This window comes from Mchenga conophoros, linkage group LG13 (genome assembly GCF_057382185.1).
Source record: "Mchenga conophoros isolate Kocher_MC1m ecotype Shallow Benthic linkage group LG13, M_conophoros_male_GT1.1, whole genome shotgun sequence".
NCBI classification, from domain to species: domain Eukaryota; kingdom Metazoa; phylum Chordata; class Actinopteri; order Cichliformes; family Cichlidae; genus Mchenga; species Mchenga conophoros.
In genome coordinates, this window is record NC_140538.1 from 9,996,876 (window position 1) to 10,018,309 (window position 21,434).

The following is a 21,434-nucleotide window of genomic DNA, read 5'->3' on the forward strand; positions in this document are numbered from 1 at the left end:
ATTAAAATGACCACAGACCAAGATTACACTCAGCATAATTCCTAGTAGAGTTATGTTTGGAAACTATCTGCTGTAGTTCTGACTCACTTCATGTGCTAAAAAAAATTAATAATTTAGAAAAAAACTCTTGCTTTCACATGTTATAAATAGTTAAACAATGCAGTAGTGCTTATACAAATCTATTTTACCAATTTAATGCAGGAAACCACGAAAAATGGCAACAAGACACTGTAAATAGTTCAGTAGTGATACTTCTTAGTGATTCTCATAATCAATACACTGTTTGGGTGTGCATATACAACACAAAGAGAAGATAACAAGAAGACTACAAAGGTGGGAGAACTTTCTTTAGTTTACTTTTAAAACTGATTTTCACACATAACCTATATTAAATGCACACTTCAATATACCCTGAGATGTATCCTTTAGTTGAAACACAGCAGAAGCTTGTGTGGAGGGAAATTACGTGTTTTTTGTTTTTTCTTTCATTCTACTGACTGAAGGACGCACAGCGACGGCAGTGCTTGTCAGTGCTAATCTGTTGGCTAGCACTGCCGTCGCTAGGTAACACTGTCCAGAGGTTGCTGGCCATGACGTATCGACCCTCTCAGCTGCCTAAACAAGTTAACCTTACTCTATACCAGAAACCGTCTCGGTATTTCAACTTAAAAAGAGCCCACTGACATAAAGTCGGTGCATGTATGTTTCAACATGCAAATTTGGGCATTAATTTGCGAGGTTTCCTGGGAAATTCCGTAAGCCATCCCACCAAAATACATATTTAGCTAAGCTAGCTCATCGGTTGAAGACTTCGTAATGTTACCTAGTAACACTGGGCTGGTGTCCATTGCGTTGTTGTAGATTGCAGACTTTACTGTATAATAGTGCTTGGACAGTAGATTCCCCCGGTATCCAACATTCAAAGGTATGGCATTCTTCTTTTTGCTTTTCCTTGGCTAGAACTTTTTGGAACATGACTGCCCCCAATTGTGCGGGAGTTGCTTAGCTGGAGAAGTACTATTAATAGAAACGTACTTTAGTCGTGATTTCATTTTTAGTGTTGGAAGTTCAGCCGAACTCATAGCAGTTACTCACGATTTCTTATTTTGTTTTTACTTTAAGCTACCAGGTATTTGCCAGACTTTCGGGAATTTTCAGATAATACTGTAGACATCAGTGTGTATGTGTTTTTTTTTGTTGTTGTTGTTGTTTATATTACTCTCCATTTCTTGAATGAAAAATTAGAAGAGTAATTAAATACAGAACTGTTAAACTGCGTAAACTAGCTTAAATGTCCCAGTTCCCATTAATGTTTCAGCACACATGACATTTGCCAAGTGAGTACAATATGACATGGGCATGATAAGGATGATCTTTTTTTGTTTTGTTCACTTCTTCTTCTCCCCCCCGACATCCAAATAGTTAATAACATTTCTGAAATTTACGTTGTACATACAAATACTGTATATTCCAAGAATTCATTCAGAGTGCACTAAATTATTTACAGTGTTACAGTTTATTGTGGAGAAACTGTGTTGTGTTGTTTTGTTTGGTTAAGGGATCAGCAACAGCATGCATATTGAGTTAAACAAGTTTTTAGGTTTTTATAGCGCAGCAAATCATCAGACATTTGTAACAACAACAAAAGACAATGTTGAGCGATAACAGTTATGGTAACAAGTTCAGACAGCCTGCACAATAGTGACTTAGCATTCATCACCTATTCATCATATATGATTCATTCCTCAATGGGACAATCTGCAATTTTTCACCTACAACAGCAAACTTTCAGACAAATTAGAGGACTGCTTGGCTCAACTTATAAATTTATCAAATAGACATTTGATGTTTCATCTCCCCATAACAAATAAAACTTGTCGCTTTACAACCAAATACAGAGCATGTTAAGATCAGGACCTCATTTTATTTGTACGCTTTAAACTGTCCACACTGGGAGATTCAAATTCATTAGTGTAATAGTTAATTGTAAGCTCAACTATTGTGTGTGCATGCTATGGTGTATGCATGCAGTTACTCTTGTGTGTGAGTATGTGCATAGTAATCACTATTAATATGCTTTCACAGCTCGTCGGTCTCTCCATCGAAGGGCACAGCATCCGTCTCCATGTGAATGCTGCTGGGCTCACTGCTGCCCACCCAGCCAATAGGAGTGCGATTGAATGAAGGCCGGCAGCTAATGTCATGATGGTACACCACTGCAGGTTCAGGCTCTTCTTTGGCTGCCTCAGCTTCTGGCAGCTGAAATTTCAGAAACTGATTGGCCTTTTCAAAACCGCCGTAGGGCATGGCACTCCTGTCAAACCAAGGTGAAAGGTTAATTAAAGCTCCTTTTTTTTCACAAATCTTCTACATATCAGACCTCAAGGGAACTACCTGTTGAAACACTTGTACTGGAGTAATTCCTTTTTGGCATTGGGATGTGGCATATTGGTTTGTAGAGTGGCTAACAGACCTTCATCACCCTTCATGGCCTTCTCCCATGGAGACACATAGGTTTTCACATGAATTTGCTGCTTAGTACCGCCATGTTTTCCACCTCCTGTAAAGAAAGTCATCCACATGTGCTGGTAACTAAAACTTAAAAATAAAGGTTGTGGCATGATTGAAATGCCCCTCTTATGCAGGTATTGCTACTAGAAATTGAAAGATTGTGGCAAAATAAACCAGCACAATTTATCTGCAGACAGACAGATTTTATTTTAGTTTTTTCTAAATTTAGTTGTGCTGTTGTTTTATGCAACAATGTGAGGGGTAGGAGCAGCTAAAAAGATCTAATTTTTTTCACTTATAAAACTACCAGAACTGGTGGTTTAATAAAGGATATTTATTTGTATTTTGATATCAGAATACTGACTGTTTGCTTCAAAGGTGAATCCATTCGATGAAACACCATTACTAGCCCAAAAAGACCAGCAGCTGGCCATTCAACTTGTCCAGCATACTTTTTTAACTGGCCCTAGGCTATTGTTGAACTGCACTGTGCCAGAAACTGCGACTTCCTGCAGTGCTTTCTTGATAACCTCATATTGGAACCTGTTTGGGTTTTTTGCACTAAGGCTTGTGTATAGATTAAACGCACAAAGTACCTCATATCAAATAATGAGGTTTAGAGTTGCTCATTATCAGTTTTCTCCAGACTTTAAGCCAAGCTTAGCTAACTAACCAGCTGGTCATGGTGGTTTTAGTACTTTTAGCAAGAAAGCAAATACAAATATTCAACACATTTTTGAATAGTTCAGTGTTTAATAGATATATGTAATTTGGTTTAAAAAAAAAAATAAAAATAAATAAATATATATATCGTGTACACTGTTATTTTTTATTAATTTATACAGTTGTCCTTCTAGATGTATTTCTCAAGCTGTAAACACACTTTCTTAATGCATTTTAAATAATTTTTGGAGAAATGGCCCTCTGTACCTAAAACAGAATTGCACTACAAATGGCCAAAAGAAAAAGAAATTAGACAAACCTTTTAGTGGAGACCACTCACTACTACCTTCTCCTTTTCCACCTTTCTCGCCCACACCAACTCCTGCACTTCCTGCTCCACTTGCACCTCCCGTTCCTCCTGCTCCTTTGCTTCCAGGCTTTGGGGGAGGCACAGGGGCCCCTCCTCCTGTTTGTAGCCCTACAAAATTCAGACGTCCAGACTCCTTGCTAACAAAATGCCCACCGAGGTTTATTATTTGACCTCCCACTTGACCTCCCAGGGAGGGAACAAACTTCTGCAGGTTGTCCTGAAAGAAAGGGTAAATGGACTGGTTGTTATATAGCACTTTTCTACTGTACCTGAGCACTCAAAGCTGTTTATACAACTTGCCTCATTCACACAACCATTTTTTCTATGCATAAATGCTATCTATCTACCATTCACACACATTCATGCAGCTTGGGTTTAGTGTTCTGCTCAAGGATATTTGGTATGCAAAGTGGGAGCAGCCAGGGATCAAACCACCAACCTTGCAATTAGCAGATGACCTGCTCTACCTCCAGAGCTTCAGCCACCCCATATAGAGCAAAGTATCACCATTATAATCAATCATACACCATACAATGCTTTGATTTGTATTTACTGAATAATAATGATCAGGACTTGAGCATTATGTTTAGGTTAAAATTATGATTGTGTGGTCTTTATCTGCTTCAAGACCAAAAAACCCTCTTATATCACTGTTAAAATTGATCAGTATGATTATAATTAAAGCCCAGGTGACTTTACATTTAAATAATCACCATCTGCATGCTGGTACTAGGTTTCTTTCAAATATTTATATCAACAAAAGCAAAATTGTAAAGGTAAGGATACAGTTCTTCAGGTGTTACCTTTCTGCATGAGATTCAAAGCTAATTCAAGATTTATTTGCCTCAAATTTGCTTGGATTATCAACCTAGTGTCAATAAATTTGCATTGCAGTGACAAACAAGACTTTATTTTGTTTATGAACTAGGCTCTCACCATGGACTCACTACTGAAGATGTCAGGGTTGTTCTCATAGATGAATTTCTCCACTCTCTGCTGTCTCATCTTGAACATCTTGGATCCTCGGTTCTTCAGCAGGGAAAGCTCCTCCAGCATGATGTCTTTAGGAGTTCTGATCTTTGTTCCCAGGTCAAACTCCGATGCCTCTGGCTCTGACTCATATTCTACGTAAGTGAGAGCCAAACAATGGCCCTAACATTGGTAAATGAGGTTGAAAGTAGTACTAACTCATAAACATTGTTTCATTAAAGAACGGTATCCTTTATTAGTAAAGTAGATTGACTTAATTGTACTGCAAATAAGCAGCTAGTTCTCTAATATTTGTACCCCTTTTTGTTTTACCACCGTGTATTTCTGTATACTGTGTTTATATGAAAGAGCTCTACTGAGCAGTGGTAACTTGGTTTCATAGTCACGTCATTTTATGTAAGCCTTACCATCCTGAGGGATATGTGATAGGTCAGTTATGATCTTGGAGGGCTTTTTCCGCTTGGTTAGGGGAGCAGGTGTACCCAGAGGCATGACTTGAGGGGCCAGGGGAGAACACAGAACATTACCTTTGGTTAGAAAAATGTAGAACAAGTGATGATATTAACCTGAACACATACTTAAGCAATGAAATCCTTATGTTCAAGACTCAAAAGTTAATTAATGTTAAGTAATATCAAAACTTCTCCAGAAAAAAGAAGCTCCTTAAAGGGATTAAGTCTAGATAAATAACATAGAAAACTTTAAGAGGTTTAGTATGAAAAAAACATAAATTAACAAAATAGAAACCAAATAAGACAAAGTAATTGATACCTTCAGTTGTAGTTTTCTATTTCACACTACACATCCATATTCAAAGGAATTCATAAATCATAAATTGACTGTAAAGCTTTAATTGCACTGAAAGGGGTGTTGTTGCTTCAGTGTTACCATTGATTTGCACCATAGCCACAAAATAACTCTCAACCATCAACACTTTACCACCACGCCTGAAAGTGAATCCCCGGGACCTGAATGTATCAGACAGACTGACAGCAAGGGCCCTCCTCATTTTTCAAGTTCAAACGGGATGTCAGTGCCCTCAGATTTCTTACATTCTCTAGTGAAACAGATGTCTGCCTCGAAGGAAACGTATAGCTCAATATGTGTTTCAGTTTTGTTTGGAGACACAAGATCTGTACACAGTCTGTGCCAATGTAAACAGAACCATGTTATGGTTGAGACAGAAGCCTCAGGCTTATTAAAATGATGGAATTATTCATAATATTTTATCACAGTCTCTTGCATGGAAACATAAAGGTGGGAAAACTTCCCTCTATCTCATAGGCCAAGCTATCCACTGTGAAAGACATGCACTATGTAACGCATATGCGTGCGTTACATAGTTTCTTATCTTTCTGAACAGGTATCAACACTTTCAGCTCTCACCAGTTTCTTTAAGGCCCAATCAAGTGGCAAAACATCACATCACATCTACTGGCTGTAACTCAACCCACTGAAGCTATTTTTAAAAGCCATTTCCAGCCAAGACATTTTAGCGACATGGAATGGCGTCATTCGGCTATCAAATGGGCTCAACATAACCCTTAAGAACACACCTCCACAAAACAATTCTGACTATATATTTGGCCATCTCTCAAAACAGGTGTACAAACTGGTTTAGTTAATGGATGTTAACGAGGAGGATTTTCAACACTGTCTTTTAATTCCCTTAAATAATTAAAGGCTCAGACAAGTCTGTTCTCAGATTTACCAACCCCTCTCAGGGTTTGGCAGCGCCATATAAAACATATGCAACACCCACCGAGTGAGATGATCAGCACATTTAACCACTCCTTTGATAATTTTAAAAACAGCAAAGGAACTTTTATAGCTATGTTGCATCTGCAATTAATTATTTGTCATAAAATTAAACTGCTAACTGATCATTTTTATTTATTGAACTCTTGAGGTCTTGCATTAGTTTCTCCTTAAGATCAGCTGCAGAAATATGAGTGGGACCACATTGCATGTTAAATCCCTCTCACGGCTTTTGCACTATGCAAAACTGAAATCCTCCCAGTTATCAGCTGTCAGTTGATTGGTAGAACAAATGGACACAGTGATTTGTGGGATGTAGATCCACTCACCGAGTTTTTGTTGTTGTCCTGGCAAGAAAGACAGACCTATAAATACCAAACAGTGAAGAGGAGACCGAGGGACCAATGTTGGTGATCTCGATCACAAGTTTACAAATCCCTCAGTGCCTCTGACCCTACGTTCGCCTGGACCCAGGTCCCGGGAAGTGCAAAACCCAACCAACACTCAGATGGCAGCTCTTTCAGGGGGTTGGGGCTGTTGGTGTTCGTATCAAGACGGGAGGAGGAGGGTGAGGTTGGGTGTATGAATAGGGATTGAGGAGGGGGCAGGGGGGCATTAAAGTCAGGGGAGAAGTCTCTGTTGGCCAGCTGAAACTGCTGATGGTGATATTAAGGGAACAAAATCATTCTCACAGATGGCTCAGAAGCCTATATTTAGTAGCAAAGAGTGAGGGGGACAGAACCCAACTATAATATAACCTCAGAGGACTCTGGGGTGTGTTTAGGGTACACAGAAAGACTTTTCAGTTTCCCTGAACTACTGAACGTGATGGACATGCAGACAATGAGGTGACAGATATTTAAAACATTTTGTGCAAACCATCTGAATGTGGTGGAGTGCAAACCCCAAAACTACCAAAGATATGTCATTAGTATCCTTACTGGTAACTGTATATCTTCCATTTTAAAGAAAACACAAATTTTTGCTTTCTTGTGTGCAAATACACAACCTGCCTTTGACGTCACAACTTTTCCCAGGGCTTAAAAAGTCTTCAGTAAATATACGTACTTACATTGTCATAACAACAGAGTTATCCTTTAGGTGAGGGTCTAACATTATTCGATTTTTTCTACATTATTATAGTGATGATAATAGCATGCAATACAGGCATATGATCATGTGGGGGAAAAAAAGGTTTTACAGGGGTCTATGCAATCCTGTGAAAAACTAAGTACATTCAGTAGCTTGTAGAACCACCTTTAGCACCAATAACTTTAAAGCAATTTTTCTCTATGTAACTTTACGCTCTTACATTGTTGTGGAAAAATTTTGGTCCACTCTTCTTTACAACACTGCTTCAGTTCATTGAGGTTTGTGGGCATTCATTTATGCACAGCCCTCTCAAGATCTCACCATAGAATTTCAGCTGGGTTGAGGTTTGGTCTTTGACTGGGTCATTTCAGCACTCTTTTCTTTTGTTTTTCAGCTTTTCCATAGTAGATTTGCTGCTGTGCTTATCCTGTTTCATGACATGCTTGAACTGCCAAGGAGATGGCCTCACATCTGACTATAGAATGCTTTTGTAAAAAGAGGTGGTGGACTCTGTAATTGCAAGGTGTCTAGATCTTGTGGCTGCAAAAACAAACCCAAATCCCCATAATATCTCTGAGCATTGCATGGTTTGACCTTGGAATTAAATTTGCTGGGATATCCACTACTGGGAAGCTTGTGACATTGTGCCAACGCAACTGAATGCTTCAATCCAGCAAACTGTTTTGCTGAATTGAAGCCTAACGAGTGTTTGATTATTAGCACCTGGCTGCCACTTACCCCTTAATTCCTATTCTAGCAGTAAAAGAGTACTTTAATTTACCTTTCTTTTTCATATGACTGTATAAACATGTATGTAACTCTATAACTCTCCTTAGTGTGAATTTTTTATTTTTTGTGCAAATTTTAAAAAGGTAAATATACAGGTATATACAGGTATCATATGTACAAATTGACACAATATGAATGTGTCATTTTTAAATATTACTGTTACAATTAATATACATTTATAAAAACATGATTGTTAGTTGCCAAAATAATCCCAGGGGTCCTGAGTGAATGTCAGATTTTATGTGCTTAATTCGATCTAGAAAACTTTGACTCTGAAGCACTAACTAAATCTGCAGCAACTTTCTCTGAAAGTCAGTTAACTTTGTATTGTTCTAGTGTTTTTGAGCACACAATCAAAGTAGAAAATGCAACTGGTAACTTTGTGGCTCTGTTTGGATGTTTGACTGTATTAAAGTACAATTGATCTATATGCTATGTGCAACATTGTTCTTAAGTTAAACTTCAATTCCAAGTAAGATGTATCTTATTTTACTTTATATATTCTAAAATATTTTATGATGCACGATTCTGAAATGTAGGAAAGCCATCAGACATTGGGTTTTTGACATCAATACAAATGCCCAATATTGTTAGTTTCCTTTATTTCTTAGGGTTAACTTCCTTAAATATTACTCAGGTCAGCTTTATTTCAAAAAGGTTCTTCAGGCTCTTCTTCATAAAGTCTTGATTTCTCATAAATTTTTGGCTCATCTCTGGCCTCCGAAATCTAAAGAAAATTATCTATTTTTATCAAAATGATCACTGCAGAGAAGTGCTTGTAACAAGTGACATGTTTTCAGTCTTTCTTCGAACCAACTGAAGTCTTATATTTAAATAACAATGGTGACACTGTTTAAAATTTGTGTTTTATTTTTATACATACCTCTGCATACATTTCATTATTTCATATGAAATGTAGAAATATCCATGTCCCTTTTTTGATCAATTCAAATGACATTTCAACGAAGTATTAAATGGAAAGCACTAAGATTTGCTGCAGATGTCTTATTTCTAGTACAGCCCATGGAAAACACTCCACGGGATGTTTTCTGCACATCTTGAAATAGAAACTTTCCATAGGCCCCTTTTTTAATGTATCTTTTTTTAAGTAGGTAAATTAAGAAGCAACTCTTAATTACAGTAGGGACCTGGCAACAATTCATTTTCTTTATAAATAAAGAGTATTATGTTTGGATATTAGCAGCTCTATATATAGCCTCCCATGTGAGTGTGGGGCTTGGCCATTTTTAATGCACTGTCAGTGTACACTGATGCCCCACAGCACCACTTAGTGGCAAGTGTTCATGTAGGCAAAAAGAAAAGAAAGAAAGAAAAATATACTGACACACAGTACAACCATATAACATTATTGCATTACATTATAGTCAAAATTTATACATGAATATACATTTTGAGTTCCAGATATAGAATCACACATTCTGTGTGTTGGGAAATGAATAGATGGCATTAAACAACAAGTTTCCAACGATAATGCACTTTTTGAGTATTAATTTTTAATCTTACTAACAGAAAAAAAGTGAAAATAGTATTTTTTTTATACACCAAACCACCCCCGCCCATTTTATATATGTATAATGTCCAGATTTAGCTCACTCCTAGAGTCTTTACTGAAAAGTAAGAAAGTAAGACAAAGATTAGTCAAAAAGATGACTCTTGGAACTGCAGAAGTAATAAACCCCTGAATCTTTACAATTTAGCTCTAAGAAATATGTCAAAAAGAAGCTAACTCAATCTCAAACAACTGCTTCAACATTTGTGTTTAAAATGAGAAAAAAAAACATTAGAAAATACAAAAAAGGACATGTTGTATGCTATAAATTGTACTGACCGGGTATCTCTCCAATATGATGATATGATACTTAAAACTTTACCCCATACTGTAGTTTTTGAAGTTTCCTCCTGTGAAATATATGATGAAACATCCAAGGTTTAAATGGTCATGTCTGTTAGTCTGTCACATTAAATTGATGGAGTTTTGCTACTCTAGGATATATCCCATAATATAGATCCTCAGAGCTGTTTATAGAAAAAAAGAAAGAAATTACACTTTGGCTTTAAATTGTGACATTTGGAGTGGTTGTGCATTTGATCTACCTACAATTTTTAACAATACTTAAATGTATTTTCCAGCCCTGAAATTTTAATGTGGCTAGCTCCAATGTTAGAATTTTGATCTTTATCTATACTTTAAGAACTCACAAAATATTCATTGAAGGTAGAATTTTTCATGGCTTTATTAAATGTGATAAAGTTGTTGTACAAACAAAAATGAGCTGATTCTAATCAAGCTAGACACTCACTGATTTTTTCATAGAATGACCCAATAGGTTCCTTATGTGAAAATATAATTCATATTCTATTATATTATCTGAGTTACTATTTTTATTAACGAGCTACAAACCTATGTAATTTATAAAATTAGTCTGAAGTTAAAAAACAAACAAACTCTGCACTGGTAATTATTTTTATCTTTTAATCCTTTTTTAATGTTTAAACTACTATACAGTTACATTTACTTCATTGTTCAGTTACAAGTTCCATTTCTGCATGCTTTTTGTCATACATTAAAAGACTAACCAACAGAGGGCAGTATAAAATCAGACATGTCAGACAGCTGGAGAGCCTTGAAGTCTAATTTTATTCCTCTAAAAATATCTTGTCATCTCTCAGTATAAACTTCTACTCAGCATTAATAACAAACATTTTTCACACTCATTATTTAATCCATGTACTTTCAGAAACTCACACTGTACACCTCAGCATATTTATATCTAAGATCTAGTTTTCTAATGACATAATGAAAACAAGAACAAGCTTGAAGAGAAACTGTATTTTAAAAAGGGTAAAAAATCAAAAAAAAAAAAAAAAAAGATCTACCAAGAGTACCACAAATATAACACAACAGTCTTTCTGTGTTTCTTACTTGTTCCTTTAACATATTCAGTCTTTGGAAGCACATATTCATCAAACATATTTCTCCTTACTTTTTAACAGCACCCATTGTTATTTAGAACACAACAGCTAAACCTCTGTGCTTCTGTCCAACAAACTTCATGGCTCAAACTTTCCTGGTCATTCTAATTTAATTTCTAGAGGCTGTGAGGTATCAAACCAACAGACAGAAGTCTGACTTTGATTGTGACCACTTCAGTGAAATGGCAACACCAGAACTGTGACCCCATTACTCCTAAATATGTCCTCGTTCCACAGCCGCTCTCTTTTCATGAACCCTTTCAGAAGGGCCAGTGCTTCTCTGTCTATCTACTTCCCCATGCATTCCCTCTGAATAAATTACAACTTTACAAAACAAAATACACATTTCTTCATCTGTGTTATTTGTTTAATAAAAGTTATGAATTTACATATAGTTGCAAAGTGCAACTATATGACTCTGGTGTGTCTAGGTGGTAAATAGAAGCAGTGATATCCAGTAACAAGTGTTCATTCAGTGACAGCCCAGGCACTTGTTGTTTGTGACCTGGGCTAAAAAGATAGCATTTCTCTCTAGTTATAGTGAGTGGAGGTATCTGACTTGTTGCAAGAGCAAACCTTGCCTTCATTTATAGACCCTAGCGAGCTGAGGTGTTTAAAAAACAGCATCATTTAAACACCCATGAGTGTACATGACTGAATAGGGCGAGTACTGTGAATTACATGTTATAAGATCCACCTACTCCAGTCTACATCACACAACATATATTTTTAGTGGTTTGAGCTTTGCTCATAATGGCATTCGTTCATTCATTGTTCACTTTTCAGACATTTCAAGTTTCAAAGAATAATTCAGTACAGGCTCTGTTTAGATGGGTTTTCCGCTAAATTAGTAGAAGAGATCTCCAGAAGCCTTACACAAACCTCCCCCAGGACAGGCATATGGTGGGCTATACAGTGTATGGCAATATAGTTTAAAACTAGTGTGACTCATTTAATCTGTTTGCAGCAAAATAAATGTGATAAGCAGCATTTTGAGCAAAAAAAAAAAAATCTTTTGTTCTCATTTAACTTAACTCACCTGTTTTTTATATTTCAATTTCATACTCAATTGCCATTTTATGTTACTTCAGCAGCTAATTTTTGCAGATGAGTCCTGATCTTTGCCCATCAGTTTCCCAAAGCATAAAACATCTTTAACTCCATGTTTTTTCTATCAACCAATTAACAAAATTGTCAGATATATTTCTGTCCATGATTAATTAGCCTTTTCATGAATATGAAGATGTCCAAGCATGGTACTGACTGCTTCATTGCCCTCAGATTGCCCCTGGCCTCCAGACACGGGGCTGAACACCTCCCTTGGTGGCCACAAATCGTGGTTTAGGTGCCTGTACTGGGTTGGACTTGAGTGGAGGCAGAGAGGCAAGGATGCTGAGCTCAGGAGCACTCTGAAACTGTTTGGCTGACTGGAGCCCAGTGGTATATGACACTGGAGCATAAGGTGTTGGGACTGCAGGGGGCACTGGGTTTGGAATGGGAGTGGCAGAAAATTTTGGAAGGTTGGGTGGTCCAGTTGGTTGGGACAGAGGTGCAGCTGGGGTTGGTATACTGTCTGGTGCTGTTGTCAAGGCAGAGACTGGAGTTGGAGTGAAGGTTTCAGGAGGTGGGGAGATCATGCCAGAGTGAGTCAAACGTTCTCCAAGGCAAGTAGCTGAGCGTGGTGCGAGGACTTTAGGAGCGAGAGATGGACCGGACATAGGTGTAGGTGTGGAGAATCGCTTGACCTCATAGACACGGGCTGTTTTGACGGGGATCTGCCTTGGTGAGGTCAAGGAGCTTCCCACCATTGGTGGTATGTAGTCACGCTGCTGGGCTTGGTAAGAAGGCATAGCTGCTAGATTAGCAGCGCTGCCCCCATAGTTAAACATGGCAGAATTGAGCTGATAGGGTTGCCTTCTCATGAAATCCAGTGCTTTGATGCCCTCTCTTGGAGAGCTTCCTCTACCCCTGTTGTCTGGCTTGTTTGTTTCTCTCTGAGGCCCAGTAGGGATAGATGGGGCCAAAAGTGGGTTGTACCCAATTGGGGGCGGTGCACGGACATTTGGGGAGTATTTCCATTGAGAAGGAAGTGAAGGATTGAGGGAGGAACCAAGGGGTTGTGCTGCACTGTGCATTGTCCCTTCCTTCTGGTAAGTAGTCTCGGGTGGAGTGTCCACTACATACATACCCATACGGCTCTGCCTTTTGGCAAACAGTTGGGCCCCCTTACCTCCTGCTTGGAGAATCTGTGGAGCTTCGTGAACAACTCGTGGTTTGGGTGCCACTGGAGGAGGCACCTTTCCTATGCCAGCCTCATCACTTCTAATTTCCTCAGAATCATCATAGATATTCTCGTCGGGTGGTTGGCCATAGTTGTGTCGGCTGGATCTGTCATCCAGATTCTGCACCATAGACAACAGTTCAGGATTGGGGGATTTCTTTTTAACATCTGGCACATTGAACATTGGTTTGGGTTTCCCATTACGCCTTCGAGCCTCAAGCAAGATTCCTGTGCGACCTGTTGGACCAGGAACTGGGGTTGGTGCTACAGTTTCAGACTGGGAGACCACTGACACTTGAGACAAAGGTGCAATTGAAGATTGCAGTGGTAGTTGAGCAACTGGTGTTTGAAGTGGAGACACTGTGATAACTTGGTCAGCTGACACAGGAATTTGGGATGTAGGTGGACCAGGGACTAGAATCACTGGTACATGTGGTGCTGGTGGTACTGATGGAATAGAGGCTGGAGTCACAATTGGAAATGGAGCCTGCTGAACAGTAGTAATTGGTGGTGTTGACTGCACACAAGTAGAAAGGGATGGAGGGTGGTAGGTAACAGGAGCTTCTGGCTTTGAGACCAAGGAACTTTGAAGTATGGAAGTTTGTGGCGAGATCACTGATGAAGTACCAGGGGATAGCTGTGAAGTTCCTGCTGTATTGTTAATGTCTAGTTCATATGTAGTGGAAAATGGTGGCGGCACAACAGCTGTTGAGGCAGGACGCTGGGTTGTCTTTGTGACAGGTGGCCGGAACGTCACAGGGGCAGTTGCAGCCCGAATGCTGATAAAGCCAGGGGTAAAAGGACGTGCTGTCCTGTTGAGAACATTACTCACAGGTAGTTCTGGCAATGGTGTTTCGGCTGGTTGACCAGGACTGGTCAGAATGGTAACTGAGGCAGTAGCTGGTTTGGGTGCCACTGGTGGAGATGACTCCTCCATGCTAGCTGTGCTGACTGCAGAGTAGGATAGGTCTCCATTAGTCATTCCACGGGATGCAACAGGAACTGGACCTGGGGCTTGTGATAGGATTGATTGTGTGGATATAGTTCCAGGTAGTGTTATGTGCTGAGGTTGTAAGTTTATTTGTGGCTCTACTTCTTGTTGTGACTGAAACATCTGGAGTATCTGAGGTTCCTCATGGACTTGGGATTGTGGAGGTATTTGAGGTTTTGCTGCTTCTGCCTTCTTGGCATGCTCAGCAACCCTTTTTCTCTGTTGCTCAAATAACTGGGCACCCTTGCCCACAGTGTCACTCAAACCTGGACTCGGAGCATCCTCTGCTCCATCCCCACGACCTTCAGTACCTGCTGTTGCCCTCTTTTCCAGCATATCCAGATAGTCACTGTCCCAAGTCGGGTCCGGAACTGATGAAAAACCTTCCTCATCAAACTCAGATTCACTGCCAGGAAGTACCCCATCCTCCTCTTGTGAGTCCTGACACCTGTCCTCATCAACACTACCAAAGCTAGTGAGTGTGTACTTCTTGGAGCGCTGCCTTCTCTTCTTGAACATTAGCACACCTTTTGAGTGAGGATTAGGAGCATCTGTCAGAAGAGAGGCGATTGTTCTACACTTGCTTTTGGCTTCCTTTACTTGTTTGTCTTGCTGTGTATCCCCTCGGTTCAGTTCTGCAGGATATGAAAGTCAAAACTATTAGAAGTTGTTATGCAGTGGCATAATGTAAAGTAAATCTTAGGGTCAGAATTTCAAAAGGAAAAGATTTAGCCTTTGAAAGAATGAACTCTGACATAAGCTTCTAAACCTGTCCTGTCTGCCTGTCCAACAGGTATCCATCTCTTAACTTGCCACAGTAGCACTTCCAGGAAAATTCCACAGAAGCTTTGAGCTTATCACATTAGCTAAGGTGAAGGATAAATTTGCACATTGTTAGGGTCATGTACTCTGACATCTAACTTTAATGAAAGTATTTGCATTCTAATGGAAACTTTGATGTCATAGGTGACTGGAAGGAGAACTTCAAAAGGCATACATACCATATCCTTTAACTTGTTATGGTATTAAACAGATCATAGGCAATCTAATTCTATTACCCTGGTATAAATGCCACATGAAGCAGAATTTTAATTTGTTTAGGACATGGTTCTTAAGTAGGACATTAGAATGTCAGTGATGGCAAGGAGGAATTCCAAGAATCAATTAAGGATGATAGACAGAATGACAAATTTTAGGAAAGAATGCTTAGTCATTTTCTGTGCTTTCATCACTATCGCATTTTTTTAACCTCTCTTCAAAGATTGTGAAACTATTGAGTCAAGGTTTATGTAAGCACATCATTTTAATTGATGCATTTTGAAAAGCATAAAAATGCATTTGCAATTTTAATAAGAACCAAAGTACATCATATTGAGTATTACAGAACAAATCACATATTATTGTTCTTTCAATATACAGTAAGAAAAAAAAAGTAAGAAAAGAGTAAAGGGGATGAGAGCAGCAAGAGCTCTAGATATTATCCTCGGTTTGCCACCTGATATCAAAAAGCAGTTGGTTTTCTGGGCTCCTAGGTTGATTGCTGGGGTTTTTACATAACTGGAGGAACATGCGTTAAACTATATGACTATGCCCTGTTATCAGGTTTGACACCCACCCACTTTGAGCTTCAAACCTCAAAAAACATTTATGTGTGGCTAGTTTTGCTAATTGTCATATTAAACAAATCACACTGGACACGTTTGTCTTTTTGATTAAGCTTGATTAAGCTTCATATCACACTATTCCGACAGTATTGGTACAATTAATTTGGTATCAGTGATGTTTCCAGAGTATCAATGGATATAAATAGCTAATGACCAGCTTCAAAACTCGGCTGGTGACTCTAGGGTAATTATAAACAGGTACCATATATAGATAAATACTGTAGTTCCAAAACTGATCTGTTTTAGCTCCCTAAAGCGCTGTTTTAAATCAATAACTGACCTCTCTTGACGCACTGTTTAGAAAAAGGTAAGGCGTATTTGTTTGATTTTTAATTTTTGGATCATTTGTATCATAATCATAAACTCCCACCAAATCATAATAGGATATTTATTTAACTTTTACATGTGAGGCACAAGTTGATCCCAGTGGCCTTCTCCAGGTGTACTTACTGGCTTGCTTGGCCTTTTCCATGTATGTTGTTGTAAGCTCATCATCGATGGGTTTATTCACAGGACCCACCATGGGCACGAGCTGGTTACGGGAGCCAAGCATCAGAGCCTCCTTTGCCCTCTCAGGGGATACCAGTGGCACATTGGCAGGCTCTAAAAAGCCACTATCCTCCTCTTGCCCTGCATCCCGTGGCCCTTGGTCATCTGCTGAGGATATGATAGAGGAAGTCTCTGTCGATGTCTGGGAAGACCACATTCCGGGACCATGAGGTTGGTAAATCACTTCCCTTCTAGCCACCCCTGGCAGACCTCCTCCTCCATTTCCCTCTCCACCATCCAATAAACGGGGGTAAACATGTGCATCTGGAGCGCTGTCATAGCCACTCATTTCTGATGTCTCCCCACCCTCAGGAGAGGTTCGTCCTGTGGGTTTCCCAGGGTTGGAGTTGCTGGGGCTTCGGCGTTTCTGCCTGCGTTGTCTCTCGTAGCCTGCCACATCTGCATCACTATCAGTCTCGCCATAGTAAGCCTCGCTCCCAGGTGGCGATGTCAAGCCGCTGGTTAGGGTGGAGCGGCTACGATGGACTTCGCGGACAGGTGCATGGTGAGGGTGATTTGGTGACATAGCTCGCAGAGCAGCACGGTACTCTTTGTCTATTCGGGGAGATGGGGCTCGGGTCACAAGCACCACAGACTGAAAACCAGCAGGTGCCCTGAAAACAAGTGCAAAGGTTAAAATAGTATTAATGTCAATTAGTACCTTTGAATGTGATATCATAACTTTTTTTATTTTTAGTATACGCTGTCTTCTTGTTTTTTAATTCATTTTAAATACAGGGCAGCAAGTATCAAGTCACTGCATTTTACACTTTTCTTTATCTATTACAATGAGCTGCTGATGCTTTAAGATTGAGAAGAGTTTACTTTCTCTTGTTCTTCTGACCTTTTGACCCGGATGTGTAATATCCCAGGGGAACTGTCGATGAGGTTCATGGCCTGGGCATGGGAGAGCATTGCACATGGCTGCTCATTGATGGAGACCAGCTCATCAGCCTCCCGCAACCCAGCCCTGCATGCCTTGCTGCGTTTGCGCACCTGCATATAGGCAAAACAAGTTAAAAGCTGAAATACTAAAAATAACTGAAAATCTAAATTTTTTGACCCGTTGTATGAAGAAATATTGTTTCAGTCATTTGGTACAAGTCCCTGATAACCTACAAGAAGAGACATCCAGGACTATTTAGAATAGAATAGAATAGAATAGAATAGAATAGAATAGAATAGAATAGCCCTTTATTGTCCTTGTACATGTACAATAACATTTTATGTCTTAAATCAGGTATAAAGGCCTTGCAAGCAGAAGTTTTTAATAATAAAAGAATGAGAATAGACTTCCTCAGTAAACCTTCCTTAGTAAAAGGAAGTAAACTTCCTTTCTCTGTTTTAAATTAATAGTGATTACATGCTACCAAAACAAAATACCTTTACTGTGAAATACCTTTTAAATATTTAGAGTGTGCAACTGTTCATATCCTGCTGAATGATGTCATATTTACTTTTTATTGTTCCAGGATTTTATGAAACTAAACATAACTTGAGGCCAAGTCTCAGCCCTGCCACCTTACTTTGAAGGGCTGTACAAGTTGTATAGTACAGAGTTGTGATAATTTTTTCCCAGAGAATGATCAGGGAAAGACCAGCTTTTGTAACGCTTTTGATTAGAAAATTAAAAAAACAACAGAGCTATGCTGCTGTCTTGGATTGGTTTGTGATAATGACTGACAAAGACAGAGACCAGATTCTGCACTGACAGCTCGATCTTGCTGCAGACATATGCCACATATTACAGCTCGAGTGGAGCTCTCATACACACTTTAACAAGGAAATGCCAGCCAGAAGCCATCTTCATTTGGTGCTTTGCTATTTGTGCCCAAGGTCTGTCAGGACCGTGGCGTTTTGCCCACTCTAAACTGCCTCAGGTCTGTGCAAGCTATAGTAAATCTAAAACAGAGGCCTGAAGATGTTCCTATTTTTTAAGCTAACAGTGTAGTTTTGATTACGCTCTACGAAGGCATATATGAAAGAAATTTTTAATATTAGAATTAGTAGATGGAGAAGCATTGCTTTGGTTACCTTAACTAGTTTTCTTTCCAGCTATTCTAGTTTGTCTGTAATTAAATCCCATGTCCCCATTTAGCTAAGCCTTTTAAAATGGTCCGTGCTTACTTGTGGCAGGGATGTCTGTTATTCATTCACGCAGTCACTTTGTGGCCACAAATCATAACAGTTATAATAGCCTTACATGCGTGCACACATTCACCACATGGGGAAGTACAAAAATACACTTAAAGTCATATAAATAAACATAGAAGCATGCACATGCTGTCTCAACGGCACAGACCCAGGACTGACACACCAGCTCTTTTCAGTGCAGCCACACACTGCTCCACCTGTTTGGGATGATATAGTGTGAGACCTGACAAGATTACAGCTTCCTCCTCTCAGGGGTGAAGGAGCACATTGTTTTAGATGATCAGACAGAACCAGCTGTCCACCTTCGTAAAGGTGACTTGGTGTCCCGAGGCCAGCTTGTCTACATGTCACTCTTCATAACTCAACAACGTAGAATCACTCATGAAAACATATTAAAAGTTTACTTAGACAATCTAAGCCAGTAACATTTTCCAAAGGATAATTATTTTGCCAGTGCAAATATTATATATGAACTCAACTGTGGAAGATAATGAGTTACAGTACAGGTATATATCAGTGCATTATACAAATAAGGATGCAAGATTCATTGCACAGAAGAACTGGCCATACTAACATTTGAAATTGAAAAAACAGGATAATTTGAAAATTATCCTGTATCCTGTGAAAAAACAGGATATAATACAATTTCCCTGACCTACTGTGCCAAGTAGATAGATTCCTGTATTTTGTAATATGGAGATCATTTTTAAAGGGGGGGGGGGGGGGGGGCTTCATTTGAATTAACACCACGCCATATGTGATGTCAGAGCAGCAACAATCTGGAGTAAAAGATGTCAAACGATTAGTAATTCTTTTTGATGTGAACCTACAAGGAAGTGACGATTAGCATCAAGACGATTAGTGCATGTTCAGAAATAGTGTATGAGGCTAATTTTTAAATACTGAGCTGAAACATACACCTTGGCTGACCTAGAGACCTGATGCTTCTCAGCTATAAATAGCCACCTTCAAAAGTACTTCTGCTCAGTCAACAATTATGGAAAGTATGTGTGGATGAATCTATTTTTCACATTATGCTAATATACATTCATAAAGTGTGTGCAATATAATGTGTTCAATACAAACAAATGTACATATTAAGTCAGAAAATAAAAAGAGAAGCTTATATCAGAGGTGCTATTTTTTATATACTTGGGAGCCAAATGAATCCTTTTATCCAGTATATGTTCCCCATCTCATATCATGCCACATTCTGAAATCCTAAATGGAGATCAAGACTGAAATTTGGACTGCTCCATTTCTGCCAAGTGTTGGTACCAAATTATTGCCCATGAAGAATTTGCTTTTGGAGAGTAAAATGAGCTGAGTGACTCCATGTGAGAATTCGAAGGTTAAATATTTCCTTTACCTTCAGTGGACTCAAGGAAATGTGAATATTTAACTAGTCTGCAATTCTCAAAAATGGAATAAAGATTTTTTTTAACATTATAAACAAATATATTATAAAGAAATAACCTGAGGTCACTACATTTTGCTTACTTGTATGTTTTTCACTCTTGTAATTTTACTTTACAATAAAAAAACCAACTGAATGTATCCTTCAAGATTATCGGGTGTGGCCAGGTTAATTGAAGCGTTTCTTGAATGAAATTATGATGTTGTTCAGAGGTGTAGGGCGCACTGTGGCCAGCAACAGAAAAAAAATATTTTCTGCAAATGTTACTTGATTTCTGGGTTACTATCATTTTCTTTAATGCTGAGCTTAACAGGCAAAGCAGTCAGAGGAAGATATGCAACAGGGTGGCCTAGCATTCCCACCTATCTGTACTTGAAGTTTAAAGTTCACCCAATCAATCATCAGTACAACTCTACATAAAAAAAGTTTTCAAACAAGATGATGACTCATATTCAGGCCCCAAACCAACATTGAACACTGCCAATGTTCCTTTAGCTCTACACAATAAAACTCTGTTGCTGTTTCTCTTCTGCTTGGTGACGCTATTGACTTTAACACTGTTTTGTTCTTTTCACTGTTGTCTTAGCAAACTGTGAAATACTGGCTTCTGTCCAACATACTGAGTGACTCGCCTTACCTTCGCTACCTGGAGTGGTTTCTGGTGTTCCACGCCTCCCTGGAGACGAAACCCCCATGGCGCTCCACCAGACAATGTAATTATCACTTCCTCTACAACCATTGTTCTTCTCTCTGGATCTTCTTTTTTATCTTTTCTTCTTTTTTGTAGTTATTTTCTTTTCTTCTAAGGTTTTTAATCATTCATCTGAGGACCCCCCTCAGTGCTTTGGCCCTAGTCAGGGCCCCATCGGAGAGCTCTGGCCTGCTCTCGCCTAGCACACTGTCCGGGTGCTGACTTCCCTCTGAGCTCGCACTCACACCTGAACACACAAACATGCAAGCACACACACGCACACACACACTTCTGTGTGCCCACCCATACTCCGTGTCAGCCAACTACCATCGCCAAAGGAAAAAGAGAGGGAGAAGGAGAGAGAAATATGATGGGAGGGGGTCTGTGTCTGCTTACACAGAGGAATGCCTGCCCCAAATGAGGGAGGGGAGGGTCCAGCTCAACACTTGTCCTGTCACTCAGACCTGTGCCACTGGGTGCTGTCCTATTTTTGAAATTGGAAGGCACCGCCACCTTCAAT

At 39.2% G+C, this 21,434-nt stretch overlaps 3 protein-coding genes and 1 long non-coding RNA gene across 6 annotated transcripts in view; 1 reads left to right on the forward strand and 3 right to left on the reverse strand.

Moving 5' to 3' along the window:
• Positions 1–1,050, reverse strand: part of hhat (hedgehog acyltransferase) — a 20,435-nt gene extending 19,385 nt beyond the window's left edge. Inside the window, exon 1 of one of the 2 annotated variants that reach the window (XM_085296335.1) lies at positions 824–1,050. The gene's annotated coding sequence lies outside the window, so the exon portion shown is untranslated. Of the gene's footprint in view, positions 1–410; positions 664–823 lie in introns of those variants that run through there. The other variant, XM_085296336.1, reaches the window with a different exon arrangement.
• On the forward strand, positions 470–20,999 carry LOC146560842 (uncharacterized). Of its 2 annotated transcripts, none has more exons than XR_014894803.1 (3): positions 470–925; positions 2,086–2,327; positions 20,810–20,999. It is a non-coding gene; the product is annotated as an uncharacterized LOC146560842 (long non-coding RNA). The 2 variants fall into 2 exon arrangements; XR_014894802.1 differs by lacking the exon at positions 20,810–20,999 and adding an exon at positions 4,473–5,100 and having other exon boundaries at positions 474–925.
• On the reverse strand, positions 1,498–6,838 carry myoz1a (myozenin 1a). Its single transcript, XM_085296337.1, has 6 exons — positions 6,622–6,838; positions 4,942–5,028; positions 4,481–4,668; positions 3,494–3,761; positions 2,395–2,560; positions 1,498–2,314 (listed from the first exon to the last, which is right to left on the reverse strand). Exons 2-6 carry the CDS (start codon positions 5,024–5,026, stop codon positions 2,080–2,082), a joined length of 942 nt encoding a protein of 313 aa, XP_085152463.1. The 5' UTR covers positions 5,027–5,028; positions 6,622–6,838; the 3' UTR covers positions 1,498–2,079.
• On the reverse strand, positions 11,467–20,999 carry synpo2la (synaptopodin 2-like a). Its single transcript, XM_085296334.1, has 4 exons — positions 20,861–20,999; positions 17,497–17,648; positions 16,554–17,266; positions 11,467–15,074 (listed from the first exon to the last, which is right to left on the reverse strand). The coding sequence occupies exons 1-4, from the start codon at positions 20,960–20,962 to the stop codon at positions 12,445–12,447; spliced, it is 3,597 nt and encodes a 1,198-aa protein (XP_085152460.1). The 5' UTR covers positions 20,963–20,999; the 3' UTR covers positions 11,467–12,444.
• Positions 21,000–21,434: the final 435 nt, after the last annotated feature.